The sequence below is a fragment of the Aptenodytes patagonicus genome, chromosome 3 (assembly GCF_965638725.1).
Source record: "Aptenodytes patagonicus chromosome 3, bAptPat1.pri.cur, whole genome shotgun sequence".
Lineage (NCBI taxonomy): Eukaryota > Metazoa > Chordata > Aves > Sphenisciformes > Spheniscidae > Aptenodytes > Aptenodytes patagonicus.
This window is the reverse complement of record NC_134951.1, coordinates 48,901,194-48,923,096: the sequence shown is the minus strand read 5'-3', so window position 1 is coordinate 48,923,096 and position 21,903 is coordinate 48,901,194. Positions and strand designations below refer to the sequence as shown.

Genomic DNA, 21,903 nt, shown 5'->3' with positions numbered 1-21,903 from the left:
GCAGGCACTGGAAACTAGATGTTGTCACTGAAAAGCAAGGGGTCTACCATGGTCATTTTTGGTGACTTTGTTACAAGTCACTTGCCTCTGTCTTGGTTTTCGGTCTGTAAAATAAGGTTCAGAGTACTTGTTCTTCAAGATTGCTTGCCTCCTTCAACCTCAATGCTTGTCCCCTTTCTCTCTTTCCTAGGGAGAGGACACTGGGATGAGGACAGTGTCGTTAGCTCACCTGATCCTGGCTCTGCCAGTGAATCAGGCGACCGATACCGTACTGAGCAATATCAGAGCAGTCCGCATGAGCCCAGCAAAATTGAAACTCTAATAAGAGCCACCCAGCAAATGATTAAAGAGGAAGAAAACAGACTACAGCTGCGGAAAACGACCCCTGATCCACTGGTCTCCATTAATGGCACAGGGAAGAAGCACGCTACCTGTTTTGCAAACTACCCTCAGCAGCAGTTGGCAGGGGATGTCTGCCGCGTCCCGACGGTTGCCAACACTCCTCCCTGTGAACACATCCAGCAACGAGATGGAAAGATTATGAGCCCACATGAAAATGACTATGACAACAGCCCCACAACACTGTCTAGGATAAGCAGCCCCAATTCTGATCGAATATCAAAATCTAGTTTGGTACTAGCTAAAGACTACCTGCATTCAGACATGTCCCCTCATCAAACCCCAGGGGACCACCCAGCAGCCTCTCCAAATTACTACAGCTCCCACAGGCAGTACTTTGATAAGCATGCTTACACATTAACTGGATATGCCCTGGAGCATCTATATGACACTGAAACCATTAGAAACTATTCACTAGGCTGTAATGGATCACACTTTGATGTGACTTCTCACTTAAGGATGCAGCAAGATCCAGCACAAGGACACAAGGGAACATCCGTTATAATAACCAATGGAAGCTGACACTTTTCTTCTAAAAACTTTTGTGCTTTAAAAAATAACCTTTGGGATCTAATTGGAAGATATTATATGTTTTCATGCCCTTGTCGTTACCAGCATTTGATATACCACAGTGCACTAGAAAGAATAACCTAAGGTTTGGGGGGATAAGTTAGTTAACACACATTACTTTTAAAAAATAAAAATGCACTGGCATGGAAGGTTAGAGTGAATGGAGCTAAACTCAAAGTTGGTGCCATGCAAGCTGAGAAGGGTGGAAGAGGTCTATGCAGGGAGTGCTTGGGGCAGGCTAGCAGAGTGATTTATGCACATTGTTTAAGAGGTGGTTGTTTGGAAAGACTGCCAAGGGCAGACCTTCTGAACTGCATGTGCCCCACAGGTCCCAGCCAACAAAACTGCTATGCACTCTTTTTACGCAGAAAGTTGGAATATGTTCCTTCGAAATACACATCAAAACGTGTACTTCTTGTGATCTGTTTATTCCCTAATGGCCAAGTGTGTTATGCTGCTCCATGGTATAAAGCATCCGTGGCTAACCAATACTAAATCAAAAAGGGGAGAAAGAAGAGAGAACTCCTCGAATTGTTATTTCCTTGTGTACTCACATGCATAGCTATTTACATACGCTTGATTTGAAAGGAGTCAAATGAGCAGTATCCTTATGATTAGTACGATCAAATATTTACTTCTACTGTATTTAAAAGAAAGAGGGCCTTTCTCAGTGTAGTTTTGAGAAATACATAGGGCTTGGTTGTCTTGATGTAGATGATGGGAGATTGTCCTCATATTTTTGAAAGGTTGCACAAGGTGGTTAGTGGAGTGAAATGGAAGAAAATTGTCAGGAGAAACGGCTGGAATTAGGAGTGGTCCAAGATAAACACATTTAACCCTATGGCTATGTATGCCATTTAGTAATAATTATAAAATAAGGAAAAGTGGTTCTAAGTGGCTGAATAATTAAGAATTAATTTGAAACACAGAAGGAACTCAATAGAATCATAGAAATTTTGCTGTAAAATACAAAGGCAATTGCATAAGTGTAAAAATGTGAGAGATGAGAATAGACAAAAACTGTATGGTGGTTTGTCCTACTTCTGATAAAGTTTTGGAGTAAATTAAGAAAGTATAGAAAATTGTAACTACTCTGTCTGACATACAGTAAAGTAATAGGTATGACTTTGAAAAAGAGATATACGTTCTTTTCTTGCTTGCAGCAGAAAATTTAATGAATATCAGAACATATTAGGGATATCAAAATCAGTCATATGTACATAAAAAAATACTGAGGGAAATCAGGGTTCCAAGAAATTCAATTGTATTAAGAATGCTGATATTATCAGGGCCTGTCCTAGAGTTATAGAAGACATCAAAAGAAGCAGAGAAACTTTTTGCAATTTTTAATAATCTCACGAACAAAGAGACACTAATTGATTGGAAAAGAGTAAATAAAAAACATATGCTAAAAAAAGTAAAATAGGGCATTTGTAGGCACAATTGTTAGATCTGTCCTTCTTTGTATGGCATTTATATGAAGTCTCAAAGTTGACTGCAATAGGAGCAGAACCGCTGCTCCCTATTATACCAATGTGGAGGTAAGGGGACTTGAGGTGCTTACTAAAATGAGATTAGCACTATGTCTAGCTTTATTTGTAATGTTAAGAAGCTTGACATATGGGACTGAGTCATCAATAGGCCTAAATATAAACCAGCATGCTACGGGTGGGTTAAAAATATCTTTTTTCAAATAAAACTAATCAGAAGCAAAAGCTAAATAATAACATTATAAGCCACGTAAGTAGAGATGTACTTGAAAGCAGAGGAAATTACCTCTCTGAACTTGGAATATTGTGTATAGTCCTGATCACTCCAAGGCAGATTGTGAATCTTGAATTGAGTAGTACCTTACTCCATAAGCAATCTTTGTTGACTGCAGTGTGATCACTCCTGGTGAAATGTACGTTGGACACAAGGAAGAGCAACACAGTCTGGTCTTTGTTATCTGAAGCTCATGATAGAAAAGGTGGAGCAGAGCTCAGCAAAAGATAAAGAGACTGAAAGATCTAGTAGAAACTTTAAATAAACTGGGTCTGTCATCTTTGTAAGGGAAAAGAGCAAGGGGAAATGTCACTGGTGTGCACCAAGCTCTGCACAGAGGAAAGAGAAATAATGGTCTAAAACCATTTGAACTAGCAGCAGAAATGAGAGACAGGGCATTGAATGTTAGCCAAGGCAAAATGAGAACAAAATGATTTGGCAAGAGGTTTATTTGACTAACTGCCAAATGAATTACAAAGGTCATAAAGAGAAGCAGCTAGAGATTTTTGTTTGTTTGTTTGTTTTAAGATAAAAACAAGGCAAATAATTGAGGGGAAGAAAAACATTGACAACTGTTAACTCAGAGGAAGGAATGGACCAAAATGGACTTCTTTCAGGCCAACAATTGTATATATTCCTAAAGCATAGGAATGAGAAAGTATTTTTGATAAATCTAGTTCTGGATACATATTTATTTCACTTATTCCTATGAATAATATGAATAAACTTGTATTTGGAGTCTCATTGTACAGTATTGAAATACAATTTGCAAAGCGAATTAGAGTAGAGGTACATGGTATCATATTATCCCTACTAGTACATATAAAAATAAGTCTAAGTGTCAATATTATTTTGTATTACAGAAGAGTTTCCTAAGCTGTTTGGATGAATGGGATTTTGTCAGCACCCAAGTTTCTTGGGATCACCAAACACTCTTTTTATCAAGCTTTTGATTAGAAGGCAATAGAGTTCTGCACGCCAGCTGCAGTTCCCTGGCTATGGTCTAATGGCCACAAGTAGTCAGGAAACCACAGTTTGGGCACTGTTGTATTTGCATTCTGACAGGCACTTTTGAAAAATAGAAGACTTATAAAACAAACAGACACAATATAAGATGCTTGTACTCTATATGATTTCACCTAGGAAAAAAGCCAGTGTGCTATGCAATAAAAAGTCCCCACTCTTATTTACTGTGATCCCAAAATAAAACTTCCCAAACTGTAGTTATTTTTTCTATTTTCAATAGTTCCAGTCCACTACAATGACAAATGCAGCAAAATGCACTGTAATGAACGGCATATATCAGTAGAGAGGTCTGTACATGCAGCCACGTTGTGCTACAAGCAAAGGCTGATGCTCTCTCCCCTCGTGGGATTCCAGCAACTGGCACTCCTTAGCACTTCAGTGCAGTCTGCTGGAGATAGATGACTTTTGTCAGCTAATTTGCCATCCTGCTTCTTTAGATAGCCAGGATTTTCTTCTTAATTGACAGAAAGCATCGAATGTTGTAAACATAGACTCCGTATGTTACATGCTACATGAAAGTAAGTTTACAATCTTAATTATAGCATATAATATCACTGCAGCTCATATTACATGTACTTTTCAATATGGTATAAAGCTTATTTTTTCCATTACATATTTATTTAATTCAAATTTTCATTTAGTATCCTTCAAGGATATAATCTTATTTTTGTTTCTTCATTTTCTAAATCAGATAAGATGAGATATTTTGCAAAACTGAAAAATGCAAGGCATTTGTACCAAATACATTTCAAATGTATCACATTAGCTAAAGGTTATCACTTTAAATAAGGTATATAGTTTGTGTTTTTTGAAAAGAAACAATATAAATTGCTGTGTTGCATCATTTCTCTAACATAATACTGTTTTGTTACTAACACCAAATTAATATTTTGTAGCTACACCAAATACAGAGTGACCACAGCTCTTTCAAACCATTTCTTATTGATATCAGTGGATGGTGCATTATGATTTTGGTGCATCATGATTTTGGTATATCTCTTTTGTTTAAAGAAGTAAAAAACCTTCTCTATTCTTTATACAAAATTGCACCCCAGGGGCATGGAGTTTGTAATTTTGGACAAATTTGCAAAGCAATTCTTAAATGAGAAAAAGAACCTTACTCAGCAATTTGTCCCATTGACTCAAATGGGAATATTTGTGGAGTAAGGTACTACTTAATATGTGTAAGGGCAAAAAAGCTGACTTGTTGTGAAGTGGCAATAGGTTTGGGGTTTGTTTGTAATTTTTTTTTTTCTGTTTTAATCTCAAGATGCGAGTGTGGAAACTGTGGAAAGTAATAGCTGTAATGGCTGTGTTTCTATAACAGAGGTTATTTATAAACACTTTGAAAAAATGAGTGCATCTCTCTGCACTGAAGAGCCCCAGAAGTATTTCTTAAGCTTTAAATGGCTTTTGTTGATGTGTCCACAATACTGCCACAAGTTACACAGTGAAATTCTGCCCTTTTAAACTCTTTTAATCACTCTTATCTGAATCTCATTTTTATCTCTGGACATGCAGCATTTATTCATTAATGTCCCTAAGTATGTTAACCACCATATGTTCATTTATGTGAACATCCTGAGTGAGCTGGAAAAAAATAAAAGGTCGCATAGTATTTCTGGAAAAGGCGCAGCCACCCCAGAAAATCAGACTGGCTGTTCCAAAGGTCGGTTAACCTTTCAATCAAGGAACAAAGCTGTGGCATACGCGTTGGTTTCAGACCTTCTGTATACAAAGCTGTATATAATGGGTATTATAGCACACAGTTCCAGGATTAGACCTAGCTATGTCTATTTTAAGGTGGCTATAGTTAATGTCTGGCAGCAAATGGGTTCAGGCTCTGGTCTTTCCCTGAGTTGCAAGTTTACTTAAAACACCTAAGGGTCTAAAGGCAAATACAGGCTTTGTTATTAGGAACAATGGTGGATGAACATGCTGTCCTGTAGGTATACTGGACTAGCTCCAGACACCTCCACAGTGTGGAGGAGAACCTATTTTATTTTATTTGCAGTTAGCATTGATGGTTAAATATTTCGGCTGTATGCACTGAGAAGCAAAAAAAACCCCAAAACCAACAACAGAAAAAACAAAACAAAAAAACCCCAGTTTTTTTCTGTAACCCTTCAGTTTGGTGTTAGTAAAGCCTGCTAGAGGGGTAGCTGAGGGTTTAGCAAAGTATTTTTACCGAGCTGTTATTCTGAGGACCAAAAAATTAAATAGTCTTCTGTTCAGAACAGTGAGAGCACTAGCATGACTCCATTTCACGTTTCCTTAGAGCATTTATTAATGAAAAAAAAATGATGTGAGGTTAAACTTCACTGTGGCATTTACCTTATATATACAAGAGTTCTGTGGATAAATCTGGCTCTAAGTTGCTAGGAATATATCCCCTTCTGAAAAGAGGTAATTTATGACTCCATCTATGAAGCTGTATTTGAAAAGAAAGATCAAATACAGGAAGAAACAAAGCTTTTTGTCTGGTTGTATTCACTATTTAACTCCCCTCTCACACAGAGCTCTCAAGATTTCCTGTTCTAGGATTCAAAATACAGTTTTCAAAGATTTTTATTTATTGCAATTTGGACTGCATGCATTTTTTTCTTTTCAGCTACCGATACAGTGGGAAGTTTGGAAATGCAAGAAATAATCTTGCTCACACATTATAAAACATTGGCACCTTTACATTTCTAAGGAAATAAAGTCTATTAAGAAAAGTACTTTTAAGGCACTGCAACTTTTTCCCAAGGTAAATATTTCAATGCATAAAAAATATACTAATCTAGCAAAAAAGGCACTTGAGACATAATGAAGCATTTCATGTTTGCTTTAAACCAATGGGTTATATTTATGGAAAAAAAGACACAGATTGCCAGCATTTCAAATACCATGCCTTGCAATGTATAGGGTCTAGTGACATTATAGCATAACATCTGTAATTTGAAGTTTTCCTTTGGAATGTAATGTAGGAAACACAATTTAGCTATGTCAACAATATCTTGCAAAGTGTTCCCATTTATAATTATTTATATTGTAAATAGCTTTCTGAAGTAAATTTGAAGTTAATGTGCATAAGATGTATTTATTATGTGAAGATTTTTTTGGTTTAAAATATAGCTACCAATATGCAATTTTTGTCTGTTTTTCTACATTTTTAAACTAAGGATTGTCCTATGTAGGATACATTTTCAGGAATTCATTTTAATTAATGAGAGTATTTCTCAGAATTGGGAGGGGACATGGGAAAAGCAGTTTATTTTGATTTCTGTGAATCCTAAGTGCTCTCTGAATCTTGAAGGAAGTTTATCAAGTATGAAGGGACACTGATTATATACTGCTACCCCATTTAGGAAAGATGTCTGAATCTGCTCAAATACTATTCTGTCAGGAAGAGCTGTCTCACAGGGGCTTAGTTAAGATTAATTGTCTACTTTGTGAATAGTCTGCCATGTTTCTTGAAGCCATCTACCACCCCTGTGCCTCAGCTAAATCAGCTTGCTGACTTGGAGCATGATGCCCCTTAGGTGCTTAAAATACTATACTCAGACAAAGAGCAGTGTTATGACAAAGGAATAGGTGAGAAGTTATGCTAAACTGCATTCAGACCTGAGAGCTGGCTATTACCTGGGCTTGTGTGCTTGTACAGTTCAATCGAGCCATGTTAATGTGAGCCACTGTGCAGCAGCTTAGCCGCTGCAACCCTTGCCTGCTCTGGGGTCTAGGTCCTTCTGAGCTTGAGGTGTCAGGGTCACAGCTTACACTTTCTAGACCAGTCTCTGAGCCATCAAACCCTACCCCCTCAGGCAGTCTCACTGAGGCTCTTCCCTGCAGGTGAACAAATGCGAGACTGATGGTGTCAGAGAGTAGTGGGAGCCTGATGCTGTGGTTGGGTAAGAAAGCAGCTTTCTCAGGAGGGAAAGTGGTTGCTCACATATTTTCCATTCACAAGACTCAGAGCAAAACACATAAGCAGTGGGGATGGGGGCGAGATGCACAAGAGTCAGTTTTGAGCCTCAAGTAAATTAATCGCATAAAACAGAGATGCAGTTGTGTCACTGACCCTTCGCTCCTGCATGGGCATAGGCACTCAGTTGTCCGAGATGCCCCTGGGATTAGGGAATGCTCTGCAGCATAGAGTTAGATGTTTAAACTACATTCATGCTTTTAGCATTTCCTATGGGGTAGTTTAGGCAGCTCCCTTCTCCTTGGCCTGAATTTGGTGCTGGTTCTCCATGCAGACAGGAAATGGTGTCATCTTTTCCCCAAACGATGCTGTTTAGCTGTGCAAAACATGTGTTTTGTTTCTTTTCTTTTCTTTTTTTTTTAATGCATGGGTGAGGGGTTTCAGAAATGCCCATTATTGACCTACCTCACCACCTTTGAAGCCCATGCTGAAAAAGAGACACTGAGATCAATAGGCACTCATGGGACCATATTGTCCTCCATAGGACAGCAGTAGTCCTAGTTTCTTCATGCTCAGCTCTGCAACAAAACTGAGTATCATCCTCGATGCTGTGAGCTGAAAGTCCTGCAACATCCACATACGTTCTTCAGTCTCTCTTCTAGTGCATAAATAGTACCCATTGCCCACCGGTCTCTATTCACTCTTGGCTCCTACGCTTGTTGGCAAATTGCTCTGCACTGAGAAAATCTGCTGTCGTGGCCATTGTAATAAAAGTGTGTGATACCATCAGGAACTTCCTCTATCCCCATATGGTGGCCATCAGAGGCTTCGGCATCAGCAATTTCATTTGATACAGCTTCTCCGACTGTCAGAAGGTCACAAATAGCCTGCTGCTATGCAGCCTGGCGTGCCTGTATGAATAAAAAGGGCTATCCACCACAGCACAAAGCCCAACAGACTACATGGTTTCTTCATGGATGTTAACAGGAGTTTCACTAGGCGTGCACAGAACACACTGGACTATGGTCCAGAGGCCAGGTGCAAGGCTAGGTATACATGGAAACAGCCGGGCCTCACCAGCATCAAGCCTTCTCATCCTCACAGACATCTCTCTCTGCCCACAGTCTGTCATTGCCTTTCTCCCACAGTCCTCTCATTTTCGGCTGCCTCAGGCATTGTCCCTTCCATTTCCCTTTCCTCCCTTCTGCCCCAAGCCCTGGCCTGTGATTTCACAAATCCTGTGATCTAGCTGGCCCAGCAAGTGTCCTCCGTTGATCCTGAAAATCGTGTTTTCCTTTTCATGAGGAAAAGGGCTGTCTGGCAACAGTTTCCATCACTTGCGCTCCCCTTTCCCTTTCCCTTCTTTATACAGCTGGTGTAAATGCCATACTGAGGACCCTGCAATCTTTTTCTCACAGGCATTAGTTCTGCTACAAGAAAGCTATTGGTTGAGGGAATGGAGGTGATGAACTTTTCAGAAAAGCTACAGACAAAAGATGATAGATGCCTTCAGCATACCAAATACACATAGTACTTTAGCTGCATTGCAAAACCATCACTCTTGGCCTGCAAACAGAACATAAAGATGAAAACTGAAACCAGAGGACATATGCCTGTATTGGAAAATAACAACAAAAGCTATTGTCAGATGCACCTGAAAGGGAAACTTAAAAATTGGGTCTTTGTCTAAGCATGCATTAAATTACATTCAAATAATTAAATGTTCATTATTACTGTTCTTCTTATCATTATTATTCATTTGTTCATTATTATCATGAGCTGTCATCAGCTTTGTCCTTTTTATCATGTTATCTATATTTGTCACCTGTTATCTATACTCTTTTTCATCTGTAAATAAAAATATTCTATAATAAAAATAATACTAGCATAAATTGCAGAGCATAAACTGAGGCCTGGGAAATAAAAACCAGAAAGTATCAGCATATTCCAAGCTTTCAACTGACTATAACCTCCACTATTTGGTACTCAATGTATCAGGTGGTAAATGTCATATGGGAGCCATCTTTCACTTCCAGCAATATTCCTAGGAATTGTTAGTATGACGTATTTGGAAATTATATCAAAGCTATGTTGCAAACAGATAAACTTGTACATTATCAAATGTGCTACATTTACTTGATTTTTTTTTTTTTTTGATAAGGAGAAATATGACAAAATGGTGAAGAAAGCTTAAGGTTCTTTTTTAAGTTGGACACTTTCAATTTCCCCTCAAGATGTAGTGCCAGAGATCATTTGATTCACTTTCAAAGGGCAGACTGGAATCTTTCTATGGTTCCTTCTATCTCCCTTGAAGCTTGAGGTAGTTCTGAACTGGTCAGCCTCTTGGGATCGGCTGGAGCAGCCTTGAGGCTACACTGATTTGTGCCACCTACCATGATTGTCTACATGTCCGTCACATATGAAAAACAATGGCCCTCTGGCTTGTAGAGAGTTTACAAGTGCAAGAGGGCTGAAATAGCGGTGAGCATCTCACCACCATTTAAAAACACTTTTTAAAATTAGTATTGTCTGTTTTGTGAGGCTGCCACCTTTCTCCTGTGCTATTAGCTTCACAAGTGGTAAGAAATGAAAGGAAGAAGGTACCAGAAGATGTGAAACTATGCTTTTTCTCCCACACTGTCCAGCAAAACTGAGTGAACACCCAGAAGACACTTCTCATCATGGCAGAGTAAATGCCTGCCCGGTGGAGTCCTGCTTGCATGCAACCAGATAAGGCAACTTCTGTGGAAATGCCATTTTGCACTGACAGTGGGGTGGCTGGTAAAACCACATCTGTATGTACAAGCTAGTCAAAAACCCATGCGTGAATGCCAGTGTTTTCCACGTTGGTGATGTGTCCTGTCAAAGAACACTAGGATTGCTGTGTGCTGAGCCTTTTGCTGTTTTCCTTTTATCTTCGCATCCATTTGGAGCCCAGGACAGGGAGAGGCGAGACTGCAGAACAGCTTATGCAGTTCTAACAGGAGTCAGATCCATTTTTCATCTGAAGCTTCTTGGTTTTGATTCCGACACAAGACATTTCATCAGGTTATGAATTATTTTTACAAAAGCAGGACCGTGTCTTGTCTGTCTGGTTTCTCTGTGGGACAGTTGTGTCATTTTTTTTTTTAAGGAATACCAGTGAAAGGCATCCTTTGTGTTTTCAGTTTGGACCGCATCAGTGAGGTAAAAAATACAGTGTTAGTGTTATGTCTATTTTAGTCGAGGGCACAACTGTACATTTTGATGTTATGTTTCTGCCTTTTCTTTAATCACAAAGGCAGAGCCTTTCTTCTGTGCCGCTTTCTATTTAACCTCCAAAACAACTGCAAAGTATTAGAATGACTTCAGTATCCTCTCTAGCATGAATGTTTCTTGAGCTCAAGAGAAATGCCCACAGTTTCATTAGGCTGGTTATCTGACAGACTGCTCATAGAAAACAGCTGATTCTTTTTTTTCTTTTCACTGAACAGCTTTGGCTTCCTGTGATCAATCTTCTTGGCTACAGCAGTAAATATGCTAAACTGCAGGTGCCAGCAAGCTTTGAGATGGTCTGAGGCATGAATGCTGACCCATGGTTGCATTTTGTGTGACATCAAATAGCCTACCTTGTGTACAAGTATTTGGCCTATTCGTTAACTTGGGTTTTTAACTTAATATGTGCTTATTTACTTAGGGAATTAGATCCAGTGTGGGAGAGATGCAAAACAGCCAGCGGTTTAGGATTTTAGTAAATAATCTCAGCTTTGTTCAGTTTTGCTCTAGGTCAGGCTGCTGCATGGAGTAATTCCATATGGCAACCTGATTTGAGCTTACTCAAAGTAAACCTTAAAATGGATTTTGGCAAAATCCATCCAGCCATCAGGAACCCATTCTCAGTTTCTGCTGAGGATATCCTGATAGCTTTCTTCATTTAAAAAAAGAAACAACAAAAAAACAACAGAAAAAGAGAAAAACTTTGAAACTTTTTTACTGTCTGAAATACCATTTTCCTCCCTCCCAAATCAAAAAGCCCTTTAGGCGGCTCTAATTTATGCCGAGAGCTATAGAAGTTAGGAGGTGCAAACATGGCTTAAGCGACTTTGCCTCCCCCCAGCTTGCTTTGCTCCATGCCTTCGGAGATGCAGTGCAGCGGGTGCAGCCTCTTGCGAGGGAGAGGTGTGATGGAGGGCACAGCAGCTCTTCGCCTTTCTGCCCCAGCTCCTGTGCCCTGGTGTGGAGCAGCGGCTGCCTGGCCCCTCGCCACCTTGGGTGAGGGTGTCACCATGGGGGTGCGTGGGCTATTGAAGCCTCTGCTGCTTGTGTAAGAATAAGAAGGAAGCATGGGGATTTGAGCGGTGCCTCCAGTATTCAGAAGCCAGGGGTAAGATCCTGGCATTAATGAAGTCGTTGACAGAAATACTTTGGTCCCACCAAGGCATGGCCAAAAATGTAAAAACATTTTGAAAACAACACTTCAGGAAGCTCAGTGTGCCTCCATCGATGGAGCTAATGAAAGCGTAAGCAGAGAGATTTACTTATGTTCGAAACAAACACAATTAAAAAAAAAAATGTAGGTAGGGAAATAAGTACACACACAAAATCCTCTCTTGGCATTTAGCTGAACGATGTCAAATGCGAATAAAAACCCTGAGTTAAAACTTGGGATAGAGCGCAGAAATTCTGGCAGGGCTATTTCAATGTGGGGCTCTTAGGAAAAGCTGCTGATTGAAATCAATATAGTAAGACCAGGAATCCGAAAAGACCATTTCTAAGACCTGAGAGGGTCACTGAGCGGAAGTGTTGGTTGATAGTATTGCCTTCACCAAGGTGCTTCAGTGTTTGCTTTAGTGACTTCTTGCGGCCGGTGGCTGAGCATACATTTAACATCCCACCTGGGATAGCCCTGCTGGGGGAAGGGAAGTTTTTAAAGACTTGTAGTTTAAACAACTCCCACAACTCCCACATTAGCACGTCACAGGTTCTGTATATTAATAATATTTGATTAATGTACTGCATCAAATGAATTGAAAAGGTTATTTTTTTGTGGAGAGAATTTAAAAGGGATTGAAGTTCTCTGTTTTCTGCTTCTATTCTTTAAACACGTTCATTCATTTGACTTTTTAACAAGTTGTGATTTATCACATGAAACTTCTTTAAACAGATCTTGGTAAATATTTTCATTTTTCATGCAGTAGTGATGGATCATATTTTGGTATTTGTTTATTTGTTTTATTATGCAGCACTTGATTAGGTAATGGCTTCACAGGGAGGGGCAAAATAGAGATACTTTACATCATTAGAAATCACATTAAAAAATTTCCTGATAGTTTATCAAAAGGAGATCGAAAAGTGATTAAAATATAAACAGAGAAATCGCATTTCCATTTTTTACATAGCATTGTTTTGTAAAATTGCATTGTTATAAAAATAATGTCAAAAAGTCAAGGGTAAGAAGTGAATTTTTCATTTATGCCAAAATGAACGTACTGTATTTTGATTACAGGGTACTTTTACAATGGCTATTTTAAACTGCTGGTTTTGATGCTAACTTAAAAACATGTTACTTTTTGAATATATGAAGAATTCATTCAAATTCATTCAAATTCAATTACACTGTATTTGTATTACAAGGAGGTGCAGAGGAGAGAGCATTAAGATAGAGTTTTCCCAGCCCAGTGTTTCCATTTTAATTACTATCTATTTTTAGCACTCAGCAGGTCACAACAGCTCACTGAGGTAAGTGAAGCTGTACCAACTTGTTCCAGCTAAAGATCTCCAAATCTCTCTTTCTAGTTGTCATGGTTTCCTATGAGAATGAAGCTCCTGCAACCACATTGCCTCTTTGTCCCTCTGTCAGTCACTTCATCTTTAATATCTTTGCAACTCTTCAGCCTAATTGAACCAAGTTTTCAAAAGAGATGTCAGTCTAAATTCTCACAATTTTTATAGAAATGGGATGCTACAGACAGGCAAGAGACCTTCCCTGCTGCAGCTCAAGTAAAAGTGAAACATGAACTTTCCTCTTACACAACATCAAAACATGGAAACTCAGACATAAGACACCAGACCTTAGGGAGTGAGGTTCAGTGGGTTATCTTCCCACAGAACTGTGTATTTTATTGTGTTTAAAGATACTTTGAGACTATCCATTCAAATCTAGTTGGAAGATCACTTTATGTGTCTGCACCTTGAAAAGGCTAGATGGTCTCCTGCATCAGGGAAATGTTCAATGTCATGGTGAAACACTGATGCTCAAGTGAAAATTATTTCAAGAGAGCTATATGGTCCACATAAAAGTGTCACTAAGATAAAAAATGGTCCAACATAAATGGTTTTAAATCTGTGTAGTGATTTAATTTAAAAAAAAAGTCATCTGATTTAGGACTAATAGGAAATTGCTCAAATAGGAATTAAGTAAGAGAAAATGACATACACAAAAATAAGATATGTGTATTTTCAAGCAGTGTCCTTACTTTTACTGTAATATTTCAGTTCAGCAGAATTTTTTACTGTAGCTTGGGAATTATTTAGGGTGATAGTGAAGACTGCTATGACGATGTATATAGAAACAGCTAGTTTTAAAATCCAAACATAACTGATAAGAGGATATTCACTGCCATATCAGACATTGCTACAATGACCACATAAATTCCATGAGGTGAAGAAGAACAAGGAGAAAGCATGCAAATTCACAGTGGTACAATGCATTTGCAATATGGATTGCACTTATCTTTTTATTTGCTACAGACAATGTAAATTATGTGCAACAGAATGGAGATTCAAATGATCCAGCATCTGCATACACCATAAATTACATTGTACTGAGTATGTTAGAGAAAAGAAGACTTTACCAGTATCTAGTTCAAATGAGAGAGTGTAAAAAGCAGTGTCCAAATATCAGTCCCAGAGTAATGATGAGCAGACCTTTTCACATACAGAGGTTCAACTACATTTTGGTGTAAGTACATTATACATACGCGTTTTCAAACACACTATTCCAATTCACTTTTACTGTCAGTCAGAGGCAATAATATGAAAATAATAACAAGCACCTGAGGTGACCTGAGGTTTTTCAATGTTTGTATGAGTGCATCTAGCTTAAGATCTTTAGTGTCTCTCCCACTGTACCATATTCCACATGCAGCCTTTTGTCCTTCCTAAGGACTTCCTCTTCTGGTGAATGGAGAATGCTTTGCCAGTTGTACACCTCCATCCCCTGGAAAGTGTGGATCTATTGCTTAGCAATCTGAAGGAACTTCTTGGTTATCTTTTGCATGAAAAAAATAATTTTAGCACTATAACAGGTATGCCCACCTCTACATATCTCACTCCAAAAATATTTCACCAACTCCAGCAACAGTTTTCCCTGAGTAACCAGTGAAACACCAGGTCTTCAGTGAAAAGGAAAGAACAGATTCAGTGTTTTTAAAATAGTCTTTGTCTTATGTCTGGGAAGTAACACAAGGAGACCTGCCTTCAAGTCTGATTACTTAGGAAATAGAAGAGAAATAATAATTTCTCTTTCAATCAGAGTCTATGCTGCAGGTTCTGTTAAAACATATCGTTTATATCTTCATTAAGATGACGTTATTCTCAAATAATCCAGAAAGACAGATGCCTTTGGGTTATTTATATTTTTATATCCTTTTCCATGTGATGATAAGAGAAGACACACTGTCATTTTTTTTTCTTTTAAACAATGGCCTTATGGCTAGCAGACAATGAAATGAGACATATGAACAGATTTCCAAAGGCTGTTAAGCTTGACAGGGCACCAACTGTGTGGTTAAAGACCAGTTTTGCAGCCTTTGTGCCTGATTCCCATCTCAGCTGCACCAGTGTAAGGTGGGGGGGCTGCCTCCACCGCAATCAGAAGCCGTCCACCTTTGTACAGTTTTACAGCAGACTAATTGTGGCAAATTGACCAGAGGTATTCCTGACTTAAGATGGTGTAAAAGAGAAAGAGAAGGAAAAATGAGCCTTTTTGACAACAATATCCACTGGGCTCACTGATTCTTAGATGTTGTACAGTCATCATAAATCAAACAGCAGGTGGTTTTAATTGATGAAATTATTCTTACTAATTTTTAAGCTGTCACAGACAGATCTAAAGCAAGTTATGTGGTCGAGTTGGAGTGGATTGTTTTTTCTTAGAAATGTACAAAACATTCTGTCTTCAATTCTGAAAGTGGAAACATGACTTCTTCCTGGCCTTGCCTGGGCGTGCAAGGCTTGCTGGCTCAAAGGAAGAATGATATTTGCTTTAAGAAAAGGAAGACAACATATTTTAAAATGTTCCAGAAAGATCAGGTCACGTCTTCCCAGAAAGATCCTTAACATCTTTTGTAGTGGTACCAACAGAAACTTGTGTAGTTTTTGGACAAAGTGTGCCAGTAACAGTGCAAAAAAATTAAATCGATGGCCATCTCAGACACAGAGCTATTGCTCGTGAACAGATTGATGTGTTCACGCACAATTGCTCTGAGAGGCCCTAGACATGTTGGGGTCAAATTGGCAAAATAGGTAGCAACTGTATTCTCACAGCAGCCTCCAAAGGAGAGAAGCAGATGTCTATTCTATCTTGCAAACACATTCTTTTACAATGTGTTACTTCATCTCTTTTATTGCACAAGAGGAAAGTGAGAGACAGAGAATCAAGGATAACACTAATGATAGACCATATGGAATCCATAAACAATGTTGTTCTAGAGTAAGATGGCCTTTAAAGGGGGTGGGGGCCTTATTGTACTTGGGCCAGACATTACCTAACTCCCCAGGTGAAAGAAGGAGAATAGGTGAGAATAGGGAGCAGACGCTGGGAGCATGCAATTCAGAGCAAGGCTTTCTGGAAGATATAAAGAGCAGCTTGAATCCCTTCAAAGGTCTGAGTTCCTTTGTATTAAAATAGCCTGCTCCTGCTCTCTGGGAGCCAAGCCTTCCTCATGAAGACTACTGAAGAAAATACTATTTTGAAAGTGGATTAAGAATTTGGCCTGTTGTTCGTGAACCACTTAGGAAATCCTGTACTTTTATGTGAAGACATGGGGTTCCTAAAGGGGGATGCGACTGAGGGAACCTCGTCCAGTACAAAATGCCCTTGCTTTGACAAAGGGAAGCCAGTAATAACAAAGACTCAGGGCTGTCCTAAAAAGCTGGAAAGGAGAACTGCTGCGCTGCCACTTTGACAGTCTTTTAAAGCTCAATTTGGATAACGCTGTCCTCAGCAAGTCACCTTGATGAAAGCAGTCGTTGCTCTTGGTGCTAGCATCTGAGCCAACCTAGCACACGGGCCAGCAAGTGGGACAGCTGTCTGCAGCGAGGAAGCTAGAGGAATTAGTTCTTTCTCTTCATATTGCATCTAACTGGCCAATGTTTTAACTGCATGAGTGTAGAGAAGAATGATAGTGTCTGTCTCCCCCAGCATATGTGAAGGTTTCAGGTTTTGGCCTTGTTGTATTTGACCTCATTTAGGACAAGAATGCTTTTATCTAAATCAAAGCCAATTTCTAGTATTAGTCTGAACTTGTGAAGACCCCCAGTGAACAAAAATATCACAGGAATTAGGCAATACGTTCAGAATGCATTTTGAAGTTTTAAGCATGTGCTTAAGTGCTTTTCTGGCTCTACTTTAATGAAAGATGGAAACGTAATGTGGAAATATGACCGAGAAATTATGTTTCATTAAAATTGGAATGAATCCCAGTGATGAAGAAAACTCTAAATGAAATACTATTTTGAGATTTAAAAGTAGCTTCCCTCCATGTTTGTTCTCGTTTTGCTGCTGTCTGATGCAAGCCCATGGCAAGAACACCACAGCGAGCCTGCTTGCTATGTTTCTAACGTGAGGTAAAACATACTAGTTATTGGACAGTGGTTTGTCGCACTAAGGCATGCTAGAAGGACAGTACAAACAATAGTTGAAGCATGAAAATGTAATAGGAGATTTCTTATTGCTTATCCAAAGTTTATCTGACTCCCTTGAAAAGACTGTAGGACACAGAAATGGATAACAATAAATAGTTGATGAAGAAGAAAAGCCTTTTCTGTTTTCATTTCTTCTTTGGTGTAATTCCATGATTTATCTAGTAACAGCAATAAAATAGAAGCAGGTTGAGGGAGGGACCTTTATCTGATGCAAAACATCATAGCTATGCTGACTTCCGCATGTTTGTTTGGGGGAGAGGGCACAGACACCCAACTCAGCGTGTCCCAAAAGGGTTTCCCAGTCGGACCCTGTGAACGACTGGGGCCTGTGTCTTTTTGCAGCTGTGACAAAGTCACCAAGCAGAAACAGCTGCTCAGCCATCTCAGCCAAGGCCAAAATGAGGTGTCAGAGCAGGGCACCCTTTCTGGTGTCTCAGAGAGAGGCAGGAAAAATCTGAAGGGGAAGACAGTCAAATACCTAGGGAAATAGTGAAGGATTTTAAGAGGAACAATACTCTGTTGTTTTCCACAGGATCTTTTGGCTAGGTTACAGAAGAGGACACTGGGTTTTGTCTCTCTGCACAAGGGGAAGTGACAACTTGGGAGAAGGTAATTGTGCTGAGACTTGGAGAGCCCCCGTCCCGGGAGTAGCTCAGTGCTCACCATACATCCTTGCTTTGGGGGGCTGGTGTTTTTAACAGTACTTGTGAGAATGGTGCTACCACTAGCATGGCAGAATGAGCAATGTGTGAGAAAGGCTGCCGGGCTGGGTCTGAGCTCAGTGGGTTACTGTGGGCATTGACAGGCGACTTAGACAGTCCTCCTCTTCTGTATTTGCTAGAGCTATAGACTTTGACTATGAGCCAAAAGCTAAATGGGTCCAAACCAATGAAGGATAGGTCAGTCAGTTGCTAATACATGTGATGGTCTGGACACAATCTGGATGGCGGAGATGCGGGGAAGGTTACCTATGCGCTCTGTTTCTCATGTGCAGCCATTGTCAGTTACTGTTGTAAAATGTGACAACATAGTCCAGACTTTTTCATTAGTCTTTAAAAAAAAAATCTCATAATATCAACCTGGCACATTTTTTCCTTTTTTAATTTAATAAAAGGTAGGCAGCAGCATCTTTTTAAGGAAAATATTGCACAGTTAAGGATCCTGTAGCACAATAATGTAAAATGGCAAATATATCTCTGAATACGATCAGCTCTTTTTAACATGCACACCCTGGACACCCATGAAAATCCAGTGAACACTACATTATTAAGGGGAAGCACATGAAAGAAAAATGGACCATGAAGATGATATATACTAAAATTTTTCCTATTGTGACTTTTAGTACCACTTTTTTTCACAGCTCAGCAGGAGACCTGAGCGATGCTGAGCAATTGCCAAATGGCATGGTAAACTAACAAGTGGGTTTTCTGTATGTTATCTCCAGTTTAGTGGAACTTTGTAGGGCAACAACCCACTAGTAGATCACAACTCATTTTGGCAGGCCATTTTGTGTGCATTATTGACCTTTTCTTGCTGTCCATAAATCCTTGACAATGCTGACACAGAAACGCACCAACTGACCTTTCAAAAAATGTTGGAAATAATCCGTTCCAGCTGCGGGCTGAGGACACTGACCATATTCAAATATAAATCTCTCCATCAGCACCATGGACTGCTGGCAACAGCAGCATTCACACTCCCCAAACTGATTCTCCACACCAACATGCCTGATGTCTCTTATGAAAAAGAAAATTCTCACTGGCTAAAAGCAGCAGGAGGAAATCCCCTTTTTAAAGCTGACTATGTAAGGAAAATTTAGGACAGCACTGGTTTGACTTTCCTCAAAAGCTGGCTAGCAACTAAAGCATCCTCCCTTGACAGCTCTTAGTGTAAAATGTTCTTAGCACCTGTAAGTCCTGTGGAGCTCAGACTCAAGCCCAGAACAAAGTGTACATTTCCTGTTTTTGAGCTGGCATCCTTTCTTCATGTTTTAAAGCACAAGGCTTTCCTCTCAAAACCCTTTGTGCAATGTACTCTCTCCATTTGCAGAGTGCAATGTTTGTTCTCCCCTTTGTTCCAAAGGAAAAAAACCCCCACCTTGAGAACTGACTCTCTGGCTACGATAAACTATTGCAGTTGCGCAGGGGTCCTCATGAGGCTGGATCCTTGAACCAGCTGCCTGGGTTAGCTAAGCTGTGTTAAGAGCCAGTTACACAGGGCTTACTGTCTGTGGATATGCTCTTAACTTGAGGTCAGCAATGGATGAGCTCCTTTGAATGACAAATTTTGATGAACATTTGATGAACAAATTTGATGAACATTTTCTGTAGGCTGAGAGCACTGTGAGTTTGCAAACTGCCTTATCTTTGGGGTACTTTGTTCACGTTCCTAAATTAATTAGCTTTGGTTTATATCCAGTGAAGAACTTCCCCCATGGCTTTCCTATCAAACAATGATGAAATACATTAGCAGATCTGTGAGATAAATATCACATACTTCCAAATAGCTGTGCAAACTGCTGCATTTGTTTGGCAAGGAGGTGCACTAACTCCTATTTCAGGGAGGCTTGTGTGCCTCTGTGGAAAACATAACTTGACTAACTGAGAGAGAACCTAAAACTGAGGTAGAAGCACAGAGATTTGTGCTCAGGAAGTGATAGAGACCAACCATTTGGCAGGGTTGAAAGAGGAACTGTCTTCTCATATGATTAGCAATTACATTCAGGGTGCAGTAGTTAAGACTACTGAAAGGAAGATCAAATCTCTCTCACATTAGAATCATAGAATCATAGAATCATAGAATCATTGAGGTTGGAAAAGACCTCTAAGATCATCGAGTCCAACCGTCGACCCAACACCACCATGCCCACTAAACCATGTCCCTAAGTGCCTCATCTACTCGTCTTTTAAATACCTCCAGGGATGGGGACTCAACCACTTCCCTGGGCAGCCTCTTCCAATGTTTAACCACTCTTTCAGTAAAGACATTTTTCCTCACATCCAATCTAAACCTCCCCTGGCACAACTTGAGGCCATTTCCTCTCGTCCTATCGCTAGTTACTTGGGAGAAGAGACCGACACCCACCTCGCTACAACCTCCTTTCAGGTAGTTGTAGAGAGCGATGAGGTCTCCCCTCAGCCTCCTTTTCTCCAGGCTAAACAACCCCAGTTCCCTCAGCCGCTCCTCAGAAGACTTGTTCTCCAGACCCCTCACCAGCCTCGTTGCCCTTCTCTGGACACACTCCAGCACCTCAACGTCCTTCTTGTAGTGAGGGGCCCAAAACTGAACACAGTATTCGAGGTGCGGCCTCACCAGTGCCGAGTACAGGGGCACGATCACTTCCCTACTCCTGCTGGCCACACTAGTTCTGATACAGGCCAGGATGCCATTGGCCTTCTTGGCCGCCTGGGCACACTGCTGGCTCATGTTCAGCCGGCTGTCGACCAACACCCCCAGGTCCTTTTCCGCTGGGCAGCTTTCCAGCCGCTCTTCCCCAAGCCTGTAGCGCTGCATGGGGTTGTTGTGGCCGAAGTGCAGGACCCGGCACTTGGCCTTGTTGGACCTCATACAGTTGGCCTGGGCCCATCGATCCAGCCTGTCCAGGTCCCTCTGCAGAGCCTTCCTACCCTCGAGCGGATCAACACTCCCGCCCAACTTGGTGTCGTCTGCAAACTTACTGAGGGTGCACTCAATCCCCTCATCCAGATCATCGATAAAGATATTGAACAAGACCGGCCCCAGTACTGAGCCCTGGGGAACACCGCTCATGACCGGCTGCCAACTGGATTTAACTCCATTCACCACAACTCTCTGGGCCCGGCCGTCCAGCCAGTTTTTGACCCAGCGCAGAGTACACCTGTCTAAGCCGTGAGCCGCCAGCTTCTCGAGGAGAATGCTGTGGGAGATGGTGTCAAAGGCCTTACTGAAGTCCAGGTAGACCACATCCACAGCCTTTCCCTCATCCACTACGCTGGTCACCTGGTCATAGAAGGAGATTAGGTTGGTCAGGCAGGACCTGCCTTTCATGAATCCGTGCTGGCTAGGCCGGATCCCCTGGTTGTCCCGCTCATGCCTTGTGAGCGCATTGTTGAACTACAAAGTTCTCTAACTGCCAAGGTAAGGATAAGACACTGATGGGAGATTCTGCATGTTGCAAGGTGTCTTCCGAGATGTGTGGTGTCAACCTCTGACATGTATAAGAGAAAGTTCCATTTAGCTAAACAGAAAAGACAAAAAGTCCCTATCTAGTTGTTTCAGGATAATAGCTGAAAGAAAATCTGTATCGTAGGTGTATTAATATTGCAAATCCCACTGGATCTTTATTATGGAAAGTA

The 21,903-nt window shown here is 40.4% G+C and overlaps 1 protein-coding gene across 2 annotated transcripts in view; it reads left to right on the top strand.

The window, feature by feature from the left end:
* The window catches only part of SIM1 (SIM bHLH transcription factor 1), a 53,066-nt gene extending 48,772 nt beyond the window's left edge, over positions 1-4,294 (top strand). For both annotated transcript variants that reach the window (XM_076333299.1, XM_076333300.1), the window contains one exon: positions 191-4,294. In XM_076333299.1, the coding sequence (XP_076189414.1) occupies positions 191-921 (731 nt within the window). In that variant the 3' untranslated portion in view covers positions 922-4,294. The remainder of the gene's footprint in view (positions 1-190) is intronic.
* Positions 4,295-21,903: the final 17,609 nt, after the last annotated feature.